Here is an 18,273-nt window from a genome sequence, read left to right as displayed (position 1 = left end):
GCTCTCCTCCAGCCACTAATGAGCTCTATCAGCATTGCCAGGAAGCCTTAATTAAATCATTTGGAGCTGCCCCTTCAGCCGTGCTCTCCTGAGGATGGGCAGTGGCTGCTGCTGGTGCTGAGCACTGTGGGGTCCCTGTCACCCTCAGGTTGGGTGGGCTGTCCCAAGGTCCCACGGGTCAGGCTGGGGGGGAGGTGGGGTGAGCTGGCACCCTAAGAGGCTTGTGCAGTGCACATGAGTGCTAAGCCCGGATGCCACGGCTTTAGGAACCACAATGGCTTTGTGTGGGGATTAGCACACTGCCCTGTGCCCGGGGTGTACCCAGATGGACAGACAGCTCGAGACAGCCCCATACCCCCATAGGCCCCGGGCACACTGTCAGGACCCACACACAGTCCAGCACACGCCATGCCCACCTGCTTTCCAGGCAGGAGCTGTGCTACATGACATGAGAGCAGCACTGTGCCCTGGCAGCGCCCCGCTGCACATCCCCCACTGCCCCAGCCCCAGCCCCAGCCTGCCTACACCCATCAGGCTGAGGGGCTGCAGCGAGGGCAGCAGCATCAGTGGAGCCAGCAAGTCGTGGGGAGGGCACTCTGCACTGATCCCAGCTGCATGGTGTTGGCCGAGCACACAGTAATTTTCCTCTGTTTACGTGACAACTTGCTGGCTGCCCAGCCGAGCTCTGCTCTGCTCACCCACCACGGGGCCAGCCCTGCGCCAGCAGTCAGGACCATGGGGCTGAGGGCCAGGGCTGCCATGGTGAGGGTGGCTCAGCCCACGGGACCACGGCACTGAGACAGCAGTGCCACGGCACGGGGTGAGCTGAGAGAGGGGAAGGCAGGGGCAGGGCTGGAGGTAGGGACGCGGATGGGGATGCGGGTGGGGACAGACCTCGGGCTGCAGCGCCAGCCGCCACTTGTCCCCACGGCACTGCCGTCACCGCGGCCTCCTGATGCGGTAACGAGCCTAATTGGAGCAAATTGCTGAAGCACGAGGCGGTTTCTGGGAAGGTAAATATGGTCGATGCACGGCGCCGGCCCCAATGCCTGTTGCTCCAGCGTATCCATGGCAACACGCCACTGTCTGTCCCAGTCCCCCCCCACCCCCGCCGCCTACCCCCTGCAGAGCCATGATGGGGGGCAAGGTGGGGGCACGGGGTCAGGCGGCCGTCCTGGGGTCTGGCAGCACAGCACCCCAAGCACAGCAGCACTGCGCACCCCCCGCTCTCGAAGGCACACTTGTGTCCCACACGCACCCACATCTGCACATACGCACACGCTTGTGCCGCTCACACCCACGCACAGGGCTGACATTTGCGGGCAGAGCAGCGCAGCTATTCCGGGTTCCCATGGCAGCAGCTGGATGGGGACATTCAGTGCCCACCGCGTGCTGCTCGCCCACCTGCGGCCGCCCCCCTCTCACGGCCACGTCTGCCCACCCATCCCCATTCCCCTGGCGTTGAGAAGGGAGGAGAGCCCTGTGCCACACAGCAGGAACCAGGAGCAGAGCTGAGCGAAGGGGACGTGCTGGGAATGGCACCTGACAGGTCATGGCAGGCAGCCCCCCCCGGTGCCCGCGAGGCCTCGCTCGCCCCGCAGTGATACTGCTGCTTCATCGAGGTAATTGGAGACTGCAAATTGGTCTGCTAAGTAGATTCTGCCTGTTACCATTCTCTCTTCCCACTACTTAATTCAATGATACAACACATACCTCTCCTCCTCCCACCACTTAATCTAATGATAACAGCCGTAGACGAGTCACGGTGAAAATAAGCCATGGCCAGCTCTGACTTTGATTGGTAAACAGCCTGATTTCCCTGGCCTCCGGCCTCAGCCCCGCACGGGGCACCCCCCCGCCACCTGAACCTCACACCTCCCTTCTGCTGCTTCACCACGGTCACCCTGTGGTTTGTTATTAGCCTTTATAAAAATTGCCCGTTTAGAAAATCATTTTCCTATGACATTTCATTAGAGCCTGAGTGAGCGGTTTGCCTCCAGCATCACAGCACTTGAGCCAAGAGAAAAACAAGGCAAGAGGCCGTCAGGGCCAGGCTGCTGGGCCCCAAGCAGAGCTCTGCCACGGCAGCGCGGTGGTGGACGCAGCCGACTGGGGTCCCTGCAGCCTCGTGCCCCTTCCTCAGACCCCAGTGCTCTGCTCCCTGCTGGGACCCAGCTGCACGGCTGCCACGCTGCAGCACACGGACGCAGCCTCGAGTGCATCATGCATTTCCCCTGGGAAATGTTGGACACGCTGCCGCTGGCAAACAGCCATGAGAAGCTGCAGGTAATGGCCCACCTGGAGGGAAAAGCCGGCTGAGACGAGCTGCAGTGGCAGCAGCAGTCATTTCATTCACTGCTGCTCCCGACAGAGGGCACCTCCTGCAGCGCAGCGCTGCCCAGACACCATCCTGTGGCCGAGCACCGCTGTGCTCCACAGCAGTGTTTTGGAGATGGGAGGCAAACAGGGTCACGGCGCAGCACAGAGGTGCACTTGAGGAGAAATTCTAGCAATGCTAAGTATAGTTTAAATGCCATAAATGCAGGAGAGGGAAAAGGATACGAGTGTATTAATAGTCTGAACATTTCAATCTTTGGTCCAGCAACAGATCCCAGGATGCTGGCTCGCAGGAGGGCTGCCAGAGCCCAAGGGCATTGTGCTACCAGCACACGGTGCCAGGCTGTACATGCCTGCAGTGAAATTAAGAGCCCAGAGCAAGTGCAAGGGCAAGATCCCTTCTGGAAAATGAATAAATCAATAATTGAGGTGGCTTCTGCTCCTTGCGATCCTTGTCCTTAGGGCTCGGCCAGGCCTGAAGAGGCACAGAAAACTCTGATGGTTATTGTCAGCACTGAAGTCTAAAATAAGAAACACAGCATTTAAGCAACAAAACAGGACAAGTTTGGAAACCTAAAAAAAGAGAAGAGTAAGGGCACTACTCCAGAAAGGCTGCAGACAGACGCAGAGCAGAGCAACGCGCACACACAGCTCAAAGGCAGAGGGGGCCGAGTGAGGGCACAGCAGAGCATGGCCCCGTCAGCTGGGACCAATGCCCACAGTGTGGCCAAGGCCTCTCGTGGCCACTGGGCACCCACACGGCCAGGCAGGCAGCAGGCAGTGCTGTGGAACTGCTCCAGTGCCAGCACAGCCCTGTGGTGAGCAGCACACGGCGACATCAGGCAGAGGTGGCCCCGGAGCTGATGCTTGTGACGTGCAACGGAGGAGCAGGCAGAGCCACACGGAGGCAGACTCAAAAGAACACCAGCTTTTATTTACAACACTCCTCAAGTGACAGACAACAGAAAAAAAAAAAAAAGGAAAAAAAAAAGGAAAAAAAAAAAAAGGGACAGTATAGCTCAATGACGCAACGAAGGAAAGTTAACAGCAACCACAACTCCCCTGCACTCTGAATCCACCACGTGCTGGGCAGAGCCTCTGCAGCTCCTTCCCTGCCAGCTCTGAGCACAGGCAGGAAGTTGTTCCCACAGCTCCCCACGCCCCCAGAGGCACTGAGAAGCCCCACAGCTGCTCTGCCCACACGGGCACGAGGGCACAGTCACCCTCCCTGCACAGAAATGATTAGACAGGAGCAAGGGTCCAGAGAAAGCCAGCCTCCAGGGCAAGTCAGACCAGACCACCACAGCCTGCACACAATGCTACTGCAAGCTGTGGACAACAGGTCTCTTCAAAGGGTGCATGTTTGGGAAGTGGTGTTAGTGCTCAAACAGCAGGAGTTGCTCAGGCAAGGATGCAAATGAGCTTTTTTATCCTAAGTCAGAGCTAGGCACTCCCCCACCACCACCTTCCAGGCTGAGGGTGGGAGGTGGCTGAGCACAACTAAGTGCTCGTGCTCAAAGCATCTCCGAAATATTTGGGGCTGGAGCCTCTCTCTCCCTCCCCCTCACAGGGAAAGAGGAGCAGCTCCACTACCAGCACTACAAGGATATGGCCCAATATAAGCACAAGGAAAATCTGGCATTGGATGTAAACCAAAGAGCTTTGGCAACACTGATGAGTCCTGGGCATTAGCAGACTAGGTACAAATTAAGCCCTCCAACCAGGGAGCAAAGAATAGGCAAAGAGTGCCAAAGTGGCAGCAGTGAGCTGCCCGATGGTGCTGAACTGCCCACTGCTGGACTGGGGCTGCCAGTGTGTCCCTCAGCACCAGGCCAGCACCAGGTTTCTTTCCTTCTCCCCTTGGTCCACTCCAGAACCCATGAGCCCTCGGTGCACAGAAGGGATCAGAGAGCTGGCACTGCCTCTACCAACAGCACGGGTGCTCTGCCCTACCCTGCACCAGAACCCAGGAAGCCTGAATACTCAGCACACCAGGGATAGAGATGGAAGAACAAGTGACCGGTGATCGCAGCACAGAGGCCTGAGGAAGCTGTGGGTCAGGGGCTGCAATCTTTTACAGAGGGCTCCGTCTAGCTTCAGTGAGCCCCTAAGCATCGTGGAATTCAGGTAGCTCCAAAGCCAGCCCCAGAGCTGACCGGCTCTCCCACGGGCGGAGTACAGTAACCAGAGGAGGAAATAACACAAAATCTCAACTTAAATCTGCTTGAGGACTTTAAAGACCAGCCGACGAGCGGAGGACCTGCCTTACGACTTCTTTGCGTCTTGTGTGTTCCTCCGCTTCAGGTCGCTCAGATCGACGGGTTTAAACGCTGCGGAGAACAGAGCACAGCCTTTGGCGGCAGAGGCCGCACCGCAGCTCCCCGCCCCGGGGCCGACCCGGCGCCTCCGGCCGCGGCGCAAGGAGGGCGCGGCCGCTCACCTTTCAGGCTGGGGTTCGGCATCTTCTCCACGTACTCCTCGACCAGGCCGCGCTCGGAGCCCATCTGGCTGCGCAGGTCGCGCTCAACGCACTGCCAGGCTGCGGGAACACGGCCGGGCGGCTCGCGCGGGGCTCGGCGGCGGCCGCGGCCCCAAACCCCGCCCCCAACCCCGCCGCTCACCCTCGTAGATGAAGCGCACGTTCTCCTCGTGGGCCGGCGTGAAGATCTCGCTGCCGGCGCCGGGGGAGCGCGGGCCGCCGCTCCGCTTGCCGTTGTAAACGACGCGAGACACGGGGGAGCTGAAAGCGAAGCGCGGGGCTGAGCGGGGCCCGGGGCCGCGGCTGGGCCCGGGGCCGGGGCGGGGCTCACCTGGCCATGGCGCGGTGCGTGCGGCGGCGCGGCTCGGCTCGGCGCGGCTGCGGGGAGAAAGGAGAGGGCGGCCAGGCCGGGGCTAGGCCGCGGGCCGCCCTCAACCCGTCGCCATGGCAACGCGCGCCCCTCACCTGGGCCCGACTCCCGCCTCCGCTCGCCCTCGGGCCGCCACGGAAGCGCCGCGGCGCGCAGGCGCGGCCCCGCCCCCGAGCAGACGCGGCTCCGCCCCCTACGTCACGTGGTCCCGCTCTACGTCACGTGGTCGCCGTCGCCCCCCCCCCCCCCCCCCCCCCCCCCCCCCCATAGCGGCTGCTCGCGCCGTGTCCGAAAGCTTTATTGGAAAAGTACAAAGCGCGCCCCGGGGCGCCCCGCCGCCCCGCCCGGACCCAGCCCGAGCCCCGCGCAGCCCCGCTGCCCGGCCGTGACGCCCATCCCCCTCAGTCCATCGTGGCGGCCTGGAAAAGCTCCACCAGGTCCTTGTATTCAGGGTCGATGAGGTCCGACGGCTTCTCCCCGTCGTCCGTGGTTGCCTCCAGGCTGGCCCCCAGCGACAAGAGGTACCTGCGGCGGCGACAGTGTGAGCCCCGAGCCGGGCGGCACTCCGAGCCCAGCCCGGCCCCCCGTGGTGCCCACCTGGCGATATCGGCGTGGCCGTCGCTGCAGGCCATGTGCAGGGGCGTCCAGCCGTTCTCGTCCCTCTGGTGGATGTCGGCGCCGTACTTCACCAGGAGCTTGACGCAATCCAGGTTCCCTGTGAGCACCGCTTGGTGCAGGGCGGCCATGCCTGCGAGGAAGGGACGGCTTGGCACGTGGCTGAGCACAGCCTGGGAAGGAGTGGTGCCATAAACCCTCAGCACTGGAGATGGGTTTGGGAAAGGACACGAGGCAGGAGGAACTGAGAGTGTCTGCCGCAGGTTTCTGTTTTTATTGCATATGTTACCCTACGGGGGAGATGCAGCACATGTGTCCCTTTTGTTTCTACAGTTCTCCCCTGTATATGAGGCTCTGTCGAGCCCCTGCCCGTGGCCTGGCCCGTCTCCTCCAGGACACATGCAGACACCAGCCCTGCACTGCCCAACGGTCAGAAGTTCTTTCCAGAGTGAGGCATGAGGCAATCAGCATATGTGGGGGTTAGCGTGGGTCATTTGAGATCATGCCTCTGGGGCCATGTGACAGCAGATGCCGAAGCCAAGCACACGAAAGAGACAAATTCTGGGCTCTGCACCAGCCTGTATTGGTTCAAGGCATTCCATAAACAGTTTTTAGCGAGGCTGGGCACAAACATAACACAATGCCTTCTCCATAAACATTAATTCTGCAAGGCTGCAGATCCATGCGTGTGAGAGAGAGCAGTGCTTTGTGAGCCATGGCTGGAGCCAGGAACAAAACAGAACCTCGCTTCTCCTCTCTCCTTCCCAGAACCAGGATAGAAGAGGCGAGGGTCCCACTGCCCAGCCCTGAACTCCGCATACCCACCCACGCTCTTTGTCGCTATCTGCATTCCTGCTCTTTTTCTTGGCCACCCCATGCTGGCTTGTTTTCCCCTTCCTAAAGCACATGCTGACTGTGCTGCTGAGGGGAGGTGCTGGAGCAATGAGGCAGGGCTCTCTCAGGCCCTACTGGCAACGTTGGGGGCAGAACTCCTCACGAGGGAAAGAAAACAATTTGTTTTCAACCACCACACACTGCCATGAGCAGCCCGGAGCCGAGCTGTGTCCGCACTGCTCCCGAGAAGCCGTGACACTGCGCAGCTCACAGCACTCACCGGAGGGGTAGATGGTGTCCAGAGTCACTTTCCTGGCACGTATGAACCTGCCCACTTGCTCCAGGTCCCCCTGCCTGATGTGGTCCTGAAAGACGACGTCGTTGGGGAAGTGCACCGTACGTGAAGCTCTCAGTCTCTGGCGATACCGACTGTACCGGTGCATTGAGACTGGGAAATAGTCCTTCATGCTGCCCGCAGCCCCAGGATGCTGTGCAGGAATGTGGAGGCTGCACGACAGCCGTGTGGGCAGCACTCAGCCCGTGCTCCCCTCAGAGCTTTCTTCTCTCCTCAGGCTCGTCTCTGCTGGGAGGTGTGATGGATCCGGGCCCCGCTGGGCCTGCTGTGAGCAGCCTGCTGAGCCTGCAGGTAGCAACGGCCTTGTGCCACTCTGGACCCAGGACTGACGGTTCTCTGGGGGCACGGTGTTATATAGGCTCTGGGGGCTATTTTGGGGACGTGGAGCTCATGCTGCTTACTCTGATACTTGGTAATCGAGCTGCCCAGGCCGGAGCCTCCCACTTTTGGGCAGAGGTTGGTGTCTCGTCTTACCGCCCACCTGTTGATGTGCCCATCCAAGGGGTCAAACCTGCTGCTCAGCATGGACGGCCCTCCAGAGGAGCTCAGAACTTCCAGCAGCAAGTCCTCACATACACACCAGCATGCCAGGGATAGGACACAAATGCAATCACCGGGCGAGAGGAGCCAGCTGCTTGTTTATGATGGTGCCAAGTACACTCAGACCTGAGTCACTTTCCTGTAGTTGCATCAGCTGACCTGCAAGGGAGCAGCATGAGCTGTGCTTCCCAGCACGATTGCAGCGTGGAGCACAGCCAGGCCAGGAGAACACCAGCAGCACATGGGTGCCATGAGTGACCTTCTGAGGACTGAAATGCTGCTGGTGTTCCTGGTGATGCAAACAAGCTGCATGGTGACTGTGGTTCTGCTTCAAACCTGGAACCAGCTGCTATATGAGTGTGTTAATACTGAGCAGCTTCAGAGCAACAGTACCACCGCCACACAGCTGCTATGGCCATTAAAGGCCTGAAACAGGCCATTGACTATGAGATAAATCAGCCAAGGGCTCAAACAACCGCTCCTCCATCCTTGTTATCATCACACTTGGTGATTTCAAGCATTTTGTGCTGCTTTTGATGTGGCCTGCCCAGACAGTACAGCCGTGCAACATGTCAGGAAGAATTCCTATCCCACCTCAAGAGTCACAGAACATTCGTTCTGCGCTGTTGCAGCTTAACCTTCTACCAAGCTCCTGCCAGGTCAGCCTGTCTCACACCTGGGAAGTGCCTGCTGCAGCTGTCATCTTCTGGCCAAGACACTGATCTCTGCCCAGCAGTGCTTTGCACCGCACACCAGGAGGCCCAGCCATCTGCTGCACAGACAGAAGGCTCTCAGCCTGCAGCAGTGAGATGTATACACAAGATGACTCCAACAGAGCCCTGCTCCGCCAAGAGCAGCCCGAGTGCATGAGAAAGCCCCCCTCCCTTGAACAGATCTGTAAGCAATCCAGCCCCACTTCAGAGCTCAGCCTTGTTTACACTTTTACTGGCTCCCCAGAATTGACCTTCCTCATTCCTAGCCAGGAACATTCCCACAGAACTTAAGGGTCTTCTTTTGCCCCTCTCCCAAACATAAAACAGCTTTTTTTATCCAGAGCCACTACTGACCTGTAGCATTACCTATCAGCAGGCCCAGCACTGCTGCTCTGAAGGTTGGTGCATAACAAGCCAGCACTGAGCAGTGGTTGGAGCCCAGCGCTCTCTCACTCCTGTGTACCAAAGTTAAGTTAAGCAACAGGCCCCAGCAACCTCCTGAGGTGCCCTCGAGGTTTGCTGTGACATTTTTAGCAAATTTCCCCACAAAAATATTTTCAGCAGTAAGTGACTGGTGTGGAAATAGCAATGTGGCTCACTAGATCATGTGAGCCTGACTAGCAGAGCTTCAGGCAGCCCCAGGTTTCCCTGTAGGCAAATTCCTTGGTTAAATGCTCAAGAGCAAAGAGGTCCCATCATCTCAAGCCAGCTGGCAGCCAGAGCAGCTTACTCTCAGAGCTCCAGCCAATGCATGCTGACTGCTAATAGGGCAGCTAGTCGTCTGCCTGCATAAACTCATTTACTGAGCACAATATGTTTATCTCTGTTTGCAAGTATAGATTAGTTAATAGAAGGCATGTTCAAGGCATGTAGTGCCACCTGCAGAATTGGATGGAGCCAGGCAGTGTAACCTTCCAAAAAAGCTTATGGCTTTTTTTCCCCAACACTATTTAGGTAGAATCACTCAAGAACCACTCTAGAAGTTTAATCCTGTCAGATCAAATCCAAATATTCAGTATGGGTTCCAGAAAATATTTAGAGACATAATAGTATTAAAATCTTGACTTTATTTGGCCAACAAATTCAGTTCCAATGTTATTATAAGCGGAATGCTAAGAACGAGGCCTGATGCAGGTCAGGCCTTTGAGGCACTCCCTTGTTCAAGTTCCTCCCCCAAACCCAGTAATTGCAAATTCCACGTTTCATGTATTTTTTAATCAGGCCCTCCCATACCACCCACCTTTCTGGTCAACCCATTCAAAATAATGCTTGGAAAGTGACTGCAAAATGGTCTTGCATTTGATCAAAAGGATGGCACAGCACATCTAAGCTGGTGAGCCAGCAATCACTTCCACCCTCAGAGCCTGCCACAGCCAGTGCACAGTATTCCACCCTTCCACATTTTGAAGTCATCTTTAAGTGTCTTAAAGCAGAAGGGAAAGGAAATGAAATGTCTAGCGAGCACGAAGAGAAGCACCTTCACATCCACCTTTCACCAGGACTGATGCAGTCAGCCTATATTGCCTCTTCCCCTACATACTTTGATTCCAGGGAAGAACAGCTGAGACAAATAAGAACCCGACAGGTGGAGAAATCTACAGACTTTTCAAAGAAAAAAAGGCTTTCTTGGAAGGTATTAGTGGCAATGCTCCAGAATGTTGGGCAATTAATTACATGCTACCACTTCACAACTTTCTTCTACCCAAGAGAACAGAATACTTGAAACAAAAACTGTGTACAAAAAAGTACATCACAATAAAAAAAAAATAATGAACCCAGGTGGCTGGGCTGGCTACCCTAGTGATAGATCCCTTCTCAAAAGTGAAAAGACAGAAAGAGAGAGTGAAGTGTAAAGACAAGTGAGGGTGAAGCGTTATTTTAAGAGCCAATCCCTGGACTTCCAGTCATTCACCTTCTGCTTTAAATCTTATTGGGTTTCTGACTCATCGGGCTGCGTAACAGCAACCAGTTTAGTGTCTGATTTTTGGGTGATGGAGATCAGTCATCTCTTTACAATTCATCCTTTTGGATTTTTTGCTCATCATCATCACCTTCTTCAAGGTCTGTTTCTTCATCTGTCTCCAGATCTTCCAGATCCTGTATAGCATACAGAAGATAACTTTGTTTCTGGCCTATCAGGCACATTCAAAACCAAATACTGTGAAGTTAGAGAACCTGTTCTGTTGCTGCCATCTTAACAACGTGTCCCAAACTTTGGAACTCTTCACAGAAATCACAGCTTAGAACCCTCTGAAAGCTGGTGCCTGCACTTGTAATACCCTCTGCCCAGACAGCTGAGGAGCTGCTAACCAAATACACAGCATGCATGACGTTCATTGCAGCACTCAGCTTCCAGCCATCCAGCAAGCTTCTTTAAGAAAACCCAAGTACTCTAGCAGTCTGCACACCAGCTATAGACTGCTTTTTCAAGCCTGAAGCTTTTAGTATCCATTTACATGCATTTGTACTTAAGCATCCCAGAAAGGTTTCTTCATTTTAAACACCCAACTCCAGCATTTGCAATAAAAGCAGTTCATTACAGGCCAACAGCTAGCCAGGCTTCAAGTGAACAGACTATCCATGTTTTGTGAGACACTGTGGCTCACCAGCAATGCCTTCCTGCACATAATCCATGCTCTGTGTTCCAGAGAGCTGTATTTACAGAATAATGTATTAATTTTTATTACTCACATCATCAGCTGCTGCTCCATCCTGGCCTCCACTCTCCAAGAATTTTTTGAAGCCTTCTAGCGTCCTCTCCCCATTATAATCAATTACCTACACAGGAAAACACACCAAAATAGTTGTTACAGGCACCCACGGAACCACATCCCTGGAGAGGAGAATTCTCTTTCTGAGCAGCAGTTAACATGCCAAGCAAAAGGGAATTGAAAAATTCACCTTCACCCATATGAGACGAAGGAAAACAGCTCAGCCACTAGACTTCAGAGATCACTGCGAGGAGAGAATAGCCTGCAGATGAGCACACTGTCCTCTGCTATACTTCCTCTCTTTCCCAGTTCCCACTTCCCATCCCCACCAACTGCTTCCTGTAAGCCACCCTCCCGCACAGAGTCTCACACCTTCTGTAGACTTGATGCCTTCCACCTCTACAGCAGGGAAAGCCCTCCCACAAGCTTTTGCCCAGAAACAAACTCAAGCAGACAACTAAGCATTGCCAGTGCTCCCTTGTTATTCCAGCAGTACAGAGGTCAGCCGCCTTCTTACATTTCTGCCAGAGCCTGCAGGGAAGAACTTGAGCGTGGGGAAGCTGTGGATTTTCACTGCCTCTACTTCATTGGCTGTTGAATCCATCTTGGCAATGACAATGTTCTCATGGTCCCTGTAGGTCTCTCCCAGCTTGTCCCAGATAGGAGCCAGCTGCTTACAGTGACCACACCAGGGGGCATCTGTTAATTAACAGAGATACTGTTAGCACCAACAGTCTAATGACATCACATCACTTAAAACTCCATGCCAGACAACCAAGTTCACACATGTATTTTCAACAGATGCCTCTGTGGTTTGTTCTGCATGATGCTTTCTCCCCAACCCTAGTCATGGAGAATTTTACACCTGCTTTCATACCATTCACTTGAAAACAAATACTGAAATCTACTTACAGAACTCCACAAAGACATTCTTATTCTCATCAAAAGCAACTTCCTCAAAATTCTTCCCAACAAGAACTTTGACAGGCTGCCTGTCCCAGTCTTCAGGGAGATCCTGGCTCATCAGGTGAGGCTGGAGTAAGAAATAAAACTTAGAGATTGTCTGCTGTACAGCTATTGGAATGCATATATATCACAGACAGAAAACCTTACAATCCCAAAGTGCCTCCAACTAATTAAAATCAGATGAATCTTTCTCTTCTGGTTATAGGAATTTCACTGCCCACCCTTGAATAAGTGGGGATACAGGTGCTTATGCATGGGAAGAACTGCAGATTAGCTCTGACAGAAGAACACTGTTACTAGTGTTATTCTCACAGGACTGAGGTCTGTTGGCAGAGGGAACAGCCAGATAAAAAGCCCAAAGCCCCTAAGAAGCAGGAAGAGCAGACACCAGTTGTACTAGGGACCATATGTAACTGCTTTACTGCAGTCTTCATGGTCCAGTTCTTTTACCCTTTGTTTCTCAATATAAAGCCTGCTAGATAGCCTGTATGTTAGTCGGAGAGATTTTCTCTATACAACTCTTCACAGGCAGCATTTTTTAGTGCTTGCTTGGCCAGTAGGTTTAGCACTAGTAGCATTCATCTGTTACCTTGATCTTGCCCTCCAGGAACTTATTGCAGAACTCCTTGATCTTATCAGCTGTGAGGTCATCTGATTCAGGTTTGTATTTGGTCATTTCTTCTTCCAGTGTTATCAAGCGTACAGCTGGACATTCTTCTTTCTTTAGGCCAAAAAACTCCAGAATCCTTTGATTATCACTGTGGTCACTGTCTATGAAGATGAACAGGATCTTTGGAGGGAAAAAAGAACAGGCAAAGTGGTGAAGACCTTTTGACTGACTGTGCTTCTCACTCATGCACACACATCAATGCACTCACACACACAGTAGCTAAGTTGGCCTTTTCCTTCTCAAAGCCTGGGCTCCCCATGACCGACTGCTTCAACACTTCAAGCAGCTTGCATGCAGACTCGGCATCATTGCTTGTTATGGCAAGTGATGCCTCAAGTCACCTTGCACATCTGAGTGGATACAGGCAGACAGTTGTGCAGGAGGCACTCAGTTCATAGTCCAAGAAATCCATCTTACCTTCCCTTTGAAGTTTCCAGCTGCAGCCTTGAAGTTGTCCAATTTCCCTTCATAATCAGACACACTTTTTGGTAAGAACAGCAGAATGTGAGTCTTGATCTCTCCTCCAAAGATTTTAGGAGCGGTCTGGGGAATAAAACACTAAACTGAAAACACAGCTCGGCCCTATCATTCTCACTAGGTCACAAGTCAAGTATTACAGGACAGCTCTGAACAGTAAGCTTACACCTCCCTTCCCTGCACTCTTCCATCACTCAACTCAGCTCTAACATCAGCAGTTACACCACTCCTTGAACTTGCATCAGCTCCAGGTAAAACAGCACACAATCCATACCTTTAGTGTCACACTGTGTTTAGTGGTTACAGAAGGGTTTCACACACCCAAATACCCACCTGCTCAGTAAACTCTATGACAAGAGGCAACTGATTAGACTTGATGAAGTTCAGCAAGTTGTCCTTCGTAAGATCCCCTTCAAAGTTGTTACGGCCTTCGTCAAACTGAAACACAGATATTCTTACATCAGGACACTTCTATGTTCTGTACATCCTCTCTCAAGAAATGAACACACATCAGAATTGCTCCCTCGGTGATCTCAGCTGCACTGAGCACATTTCTGTCAGTGTCTCCACACTCACAGTATCTGCATCAACATACTCTTCCTCCCAGCACACAAAGTCCCAGATCACCCCCAGCTGAGCAGCAACAAGACATTGAACCTTTATCTTCACACTGTTCTACACAGCCATGAAACAGTTTGTGAAATAGGTCACTGAGAACTTTTAATAGCTGCCTTACAGCATTGCTGAAGGCATCAGGCAGACCAGTGAGGAGCTACCAGAGCTGGGACAGCATTCTGCTTAGGAGTTAGCAAGTTTACATTAACCAATTAACAGACAGTGCTATGAGAAGTCTGACAGCAAAACCCACTGTGCTGTAGAAGTAAATAGCAGTTTACTCAGCTCTGCAGGGGTGGTTCAGTCTCTATTGTTAGAGACAGCACCACATGTTTAATGCAGGCATTGCACTACAGGTGCCAAATCCTTTTTTATATTAGGATAACACCTGCATGCCTGACCAGGATTCTCAGAACTTGCTCTGGCAGCCTGGAAAGGGAACAGCTTTAGAAGAGCATCAAGGTTAAAAAGGATGTGCAGGACAGCACAAAGCAGCTCTCAAGTTACTGGCAGAAACAAGAGAGTGGACTGAGATAAACTTCTGCTTGAGGAAGTACAACCACAGCTGAAAAGCTGAGCAAAACACAAAACACTTCTAATTAACGTGAAGTTACTTCCCAGAGCACTGCATGCCGTGACACCTTCAGAATGGCTGTTTGAGGGTCTTCTCAAGTCTGGATCTTGCAGCAGCTGGGGCTTACACTGCCTCAGGAGCTGCCTTTCAGACCAAGGTTCCTCCCCTCCCAACACACAACATAAAAGCTGCCACGAGCAGAGTTCCACACAGACCCAATTCAACTACACTGATGTGAAATACAGCTTGAGAATTTCTTTACTATTGAACTGGTGCCACTACCTGAGAATCCCAAGGAAGTATCAGAAGCAGTAACAGACCTCACAGAAGCAAAGTGTTAGAAAAATAGCACAGAATCAAATCTGCACAAATCCATTTTCTTGCTGGAAGTACTGGCTGTATCCCAGCCACTGAATACACCTTCAGTTACTCTGAAGTCAGAACTTGATGCTACTACTTCCCACAGCTGCCAGAGACAGCTGGAAAGGAACATTTCTATTTAGACTTGTCAAAGGACAAAAAGATAAAAATCAAAGAAACCCTCACAAATACTATTTCAGCTTAGTGTGAACCACTGACAGAGGATTCAGAGGGATGCACACTGAAAGCTGTACAGCAAGAGCAGCAAGTGGAGCAGTCAGCCAGAAACAAAACACTGCTCTTTTCTCACAATCCCAGCCTCCCCTGTTGCAAGCAGCTAACACACACCTTGAACTTACTGCTCTTGCACCCTCAGCCACACCAATCTGAGGAGCCTCTGGCTTACAGAGTACAGGCCTCTAGTGCCATAAAGGTAATAACTATAATTTCAGATGCACAGGGAAATGAAACGTGCTATTCTAGCTGAAGGAATAAAGACTGAAGTCATTAAATCCTTCAGCCCGGCTCCAGTCAGGCTGGTCAGAGTGACAACTGTGATAAGGTTACAGATTTAATCAGTCTGAACCCAAAGCAGCTTTCTGTCCTGCCTCGCTGCATCCAAGCGTGCAATGCCACCACATCTAAGGAACCTCTGCTTGTCTGCTCAAACCTAGAGTTTTATCCCCATGACTTGCATTTTAACAGGTGAAAGATGTCAATAAATGTTATTTCTCATCCCACAGACCGCCAGTATCCCCTTGCATATAATCCAACTGCTCCAGCCTCATCAGCTGAAACTGTAAATCCTCTTAGGAACTTCACCATAATCACCACGAAGTGAAAACTGCAGCAACAGAAGGCAGAGCGAGTCTTGAAAGCAGGAGGGATCAGTAACAGGTGTGTTTAGAGCAACTCCAAGCCATAATCAAACAAGATACCGTGGCAAGTCACCAAACCTTGGCTGTCACCTTGTTTAAAGACCTTCAAAGTTCAGTGAGAGGTATGGGACACAGGGCACCATAACAGCTACAGCCACAAACATTTTAAAGATCACGCTGCCCATTCCTGCACCGCAGCCAGGTACTCGAAAAACAAAAGTGAGAGTGAAGAAATCTTTTGGATACAAAGTCCAACAGCCTCCTGAAGGTAACACATGGCCAGGAGACCAACAAGACTGCCCTCTACTGAGCGAGGGCCTCACCCTGACCACTGCACCCTGCCAAAGGACTCGGTGCTTTGCTGCCCATAACATGGCTGCAGGCTCTGCCTCCCACCCTACCCACAGGCTCTGAGATTTGGAAGTTCCTAGACAGACAGTAGGAAGTCTTTCAGTTTCATTCAGGAGCATGCTGATTTGGATGATAAAAGACGGCTCAGGTGTGGTGTTTGAGCTATTGGGTACCTTCTTGAAAAGGACCACTCCATCTTGGCTAAGCTGGTACTTGGAGAAAACGTCAGCGCTGGAAGAAATCCCAAAAGGAATGTCATCCACAGATTCTGCTGCCAACAAAAACTCCTTCGCAGCATCTGACGTCACATCCTGGAGAATAAAGGAAGGTGTTTCATACAGAACACATTGAACTACAGCATAAACATCCCAGGGCTCACCAGCCAGAGAACTTGAAGATCAAGTAAAGCAGGACAGCAATTGTTTCACAACTTATGAGCCTTTCCCAGCTGTTAAAGGGCAGAAAGCAGGGAAGGTCCCAAGCATTTGTGAGAGCCTCTTGAATGGAAACAAACTCTACCTTAAAGAAACCAATCACAACCACTTCACTGGAATCCACCAACGTCTCTGCCGCAGCAGCATCTGTCAGGGTAGTGGCAGCCGGGCCCGTGCGCTTCTTCAGCCAGCTGACAATATCATCTGCTTCTCTGCCAGCTACACCAAAAGACAGGAACACCAACTCACTTTTGCCTCAGATTACGAGCACACAACCCCTTAAGATCCCAGCAGCAGGCCGACAGCTTGCAAAGAGCAGAGACACCATTTACACCACTGCCCCTTTCACTCTCAGCATAATTAAGTCCCCCATTACTGTTAAGTCAAGGCCCAAGGGCTCTCAGCTACTCTTCCCACAGCTGCTCCAGTCCAAGCTTTAAAACGTTTTAAACTCTGAGCAGCAGCAGCACAGCACTCCTCCACGACATCAGCGCCGCTTCACCAAGACACGCACCTTCCTCCGAGCTCACCCTCACAGCCCAGAACGCCACGGCTCAGGAATGCCGTAACTCCCATCCCTTTGCCCTCAGCTCCGTTCAGCCCCTCGCCCAACTCCCCCATTCTTCAAGGCCGTGCTGTAATGTCGCCCCGCGCAGCGCCGATCCCCCCGCGCCGCTTCGCCCCGCACCCCGCGGACCTTTGTCCGTCCCCGGCGCGGTGCCGCGGCACCACGTGCGCGCGCGAACGGAGCAAGGGCCGCTGCCACGTCGCCGCCCGCGCCGCTCACCTGTATACTCGCGGGGCGCGGCCTTGTCCCCGTTGCGGAAGAACTTGATGGTGGGATAACCGCGCACGCCGAACTGCTGCGCCAGCTCCGCCTCCTCCGTGGCGTCCACCTTGGCCAGGCGAATCTCCGAACCTTCCGCCTTCAGCTGCGCCGCCGCTTTCGCGTACTCCGGAGCCAACGCCTTGCAGTGCCCGCACCACGGCGCGTCTGCGGGGCGGCAGTCAGCGGGGCTGCGGGCGCGGCTCACCGCCCCGCCGCCCCCAGCCCCGCTCCGCCGCTCTTCCGTCCCGGCCCCGCCCGCCCCGGCCGCACTCACAGAACTCCACGAGCAGGTGGCGGTGCGCCGCTAAGGCCTGCTCGAAGTTGGCGGCACGCAGCACCAGCACTCCGTCCTCCTCCTCCAGGGGATCCGCGAAGCCGAGCGGCGGCACGAGGCAGAGCAGCGCTACGATCGCGCGCAGCCGCACCACGGCCATGGCGGCTCGGAGACGGGACGGGCCGGGCGTGCGGCTGCCGGCGCCTCCTCCCTTATAAACCCGCCTCCCGCCGCCGCCGTGCCCCATTGGTCGCGCCGCGCTGGCGCCTCCGCCGCTTCTCATTGGTTTGGTGCGGCGCCCGGGCGGCCGCGCGGTTTCCATTGGTCGGCGCGTTGGGCGCGCCCCCAGTCCGCCTTCGCCGATTGGCAGTAGGCCTCGCTCTCTTCCCGCGGGTCGCCATTGGTCTTCTTCCCCCCTGCGTCGGCCGCCATTGGCCGGCGTCTGTATCTCGCGCGGCCGTTTGCCGTCGAACGTGGCAGTTGGGCGGTCCCGGCGGGGGGCACTGCGCCTGCGCGCAGGGAGATGCGCGTGGTGGATTCTGACTGGGCCGTGTCCGCCGCCCTCTGACCTGAACCGGAAGTAGAAGCATCTCTTCCTGTGCGCGTTTCTCTTGCCTAGGGCAGTGTGCGGGCACGTGACGCAGCGCGGTGTGTCGTTATGGCAGCGGGCTCTGACCTTGCTGGGCTGGGCTGTAGCGGTGGGCACGGGCCGCGTTCCACGAGCAAGGTCCGGACTGGAGGATGAGGGGCTGCTCGGTTTCTCTGCGGCCTCCCCCTCCTTCCTGCAAACCTCAGGGCCTGGAGCGAGCGGCTGTCCTGCTGGACAGGAGCCCCTCCACGGCTCGGCATGAAGCTCGGCTGCCACGCCCTGCCCTCAGCCACTGCCCCGTG

General features: G+C 54.1%; 3 protein-coding genes across 4 annotated transcripts; all 3 read right to left on the bottom strand.

Moving 5' to 3' along the window:
• Positions 1-2,540: 2,540 nt before the first annotated feature.
• Positions 2,541-5,341, bottom strand: MCRIP1 (MAPK regulated corepressor interacting protein 1). 2 transcript variants are annotated; one of them, XM_048964993.1, is made up of 6 exons: positions 5,282-5,341; positions 5,148-5,194; positions 4,959-5,077; positions 4,778-4,876; positions 4,602-4,667; positions 2,541-2,858 (listed from the first exon to the last, which is right to left on the bottom strand). In XM_048964993.1, exons 2-5 carry the CDS (start codon positions 5,153-5,155, stop codon positions 4,603-4,605), a joined length of 291 nt encoding a protein of 96 aa, XP_048820950.1. In that variant the 5' UTR covers positions 5,156-5,194; positions 5,282-5,341; the 3' UTR covers positions 2,541-2,858; position 4,602. The 2 variants fall into 2 exon arrangements, with proteins under 2 accessions (XP_048820950.1, XP_048820949.1); XM_048964992.1 differs by having other exon boundaries at positions 2,541-2,812.
• Positions 5,342-5,490: 149 nt separating this feature from the next.
• PPP1R27 (protein phosphatase 1 regulatory subunit 27) lies at positions 5,491-7,672 on the bottom strand. Its single transcript, XM_048964991.1, has 3 exons — positions 6,916-7,672; positions 5,784-5,934; positions 5,491-5,711 (listed from the first exon to the last, which is right to left on the bottom strand). The coding sequence occupies exons 1-3, from the start codon at positions 7,100-7,102 to the stop codon at positions 5,588-5,590; spliced, it is 462 nt and encodes a 153-aa protein (XP_048820948.1). The 5' UTR covers positions 7,103-7,672; the 3' UTR covers positions 5,491-5,587.
• Positions 7,673-9,290: 1,618 nt separating this feature from the next.
• Positions 9,291-17,647, bottom strand: P4HB (prolyl 4-hydroxylase subunit beta). Its single transcript, XM_048964988.1, has 11 exons — positions 17,383-17,647; positions 17,067-17,273; positions 16,365-16,498; positions 16,019-16,156; positions 13,401-13,505; positions 13,008-13,133; positions 12,510-12,710; positions 11,867-11,987; positions 11,472-11,653; positions 10,935-11,021; positions 9,291-10,340 (listed from the first exon to the last, which is right to left on the bottom strand). Exons 1-11 carry the CDS (start codon positions 17,627-17,629, stop codon positions 10,254-10,256), a joined length of 1,635 nt encoding a protein of 544 aa, XP_048820945.1. The 5' UTR covers positions 17,630-17,647; the 3' UTR covers positions 9,291-10,253.
• Positions 17,648-18,273: the final 626 nt, after the last annotated feature.

The sequence above is a fragment of the Lagopus muta genome, chromosome 18, assembly GCF_023343835.1.
Source record: "Lagopus muta isolate bLagMut1 chromosome 18, bLagMut1 primary, whole genome shotgun sequence".
In the NCBI taxonomy this organism is placed as follows: Eukaryota; Metazoa; Chordata; class Aves; order Galliformes; family Phasianidae; genus Lagopus; species Lagopus muta.
The sequence above is the reverse complement of the archived record's forward strand: the minus strand, read 5'-3'. Positions and strand labels throughout refer to the sequence as shown.

What these genes read in the sequence shown, in the direction of transcription:
- MCRIP1 (XM_048964993.1), bottom strand. An exon ending in CGTGCGCTTCATCTACGAGG is followed by an intron (nt 4,877 to 4,958) that starts GTGAGCGGCGGG and finishes GTGTTCCCGCAG; the next exon opens with CCTGGCAGTGCGTTGAGCGC. An exon ending in GCCGAACCCCAGCCTGAAAG is followed by an intron (nt 4,668 to 4,777) that starts GTGAGCGGCCGC and finishes TGTTCTCCGCAG; the next exon opens with CGTTTAAACCCGTCGATCTG.
- PPP1R27 (XM_048964991.1), bottom strand. Translation starts at nt 7,102, where the DNA reads ATGAAGGACTATTTCCCAGTCTCAATGCACCGGTACAGTCGGTATCGC. An exon ending in GGACACCATCTACCCCTCCG is followed by an intron (nt 5,935 to 6,915) that starts GTGAGTGCTGTG and finishes CCTTCCTCGCAG; the next exon opens with GCATGGCCGCCCTGCACCAA. An exon ending in GGCCACGCCGATATCGCCAG is followed by an intron (nt 5,712 to 5,783) that starts GTGGGCACCACG and finishes TCGCCGCCGCAG; the next exon opens with GTACCTCTTGTCGCTGGGGG.
- P4HB (XM_048964988.1), bottom strand. Translation starts at nt 17,629, where the DNA reads ATGGGGCACGGCGGCGGCGGGAGGCGGGTTTATAAGGGAGGAGGCGCC. An exon ending in TCATAGAGTTTACTGAGCAG is followed by an intron (nt 13,134 to 13,400) that starts GTGGGTATTTGG and finishes TTTATTCCCCAG; the next exon opens with ACCGCTCCTAAAATCTTTGG. An exon ending in CTGCAGGCTCTGGCAGAAAT is followed by an intron (nt 11,022 to 11,471) that starts GTAAGAAGGCGG and finishes TTTCCTGTGTAG; the next exon opens with GTAATTGATTATAATGGGGA.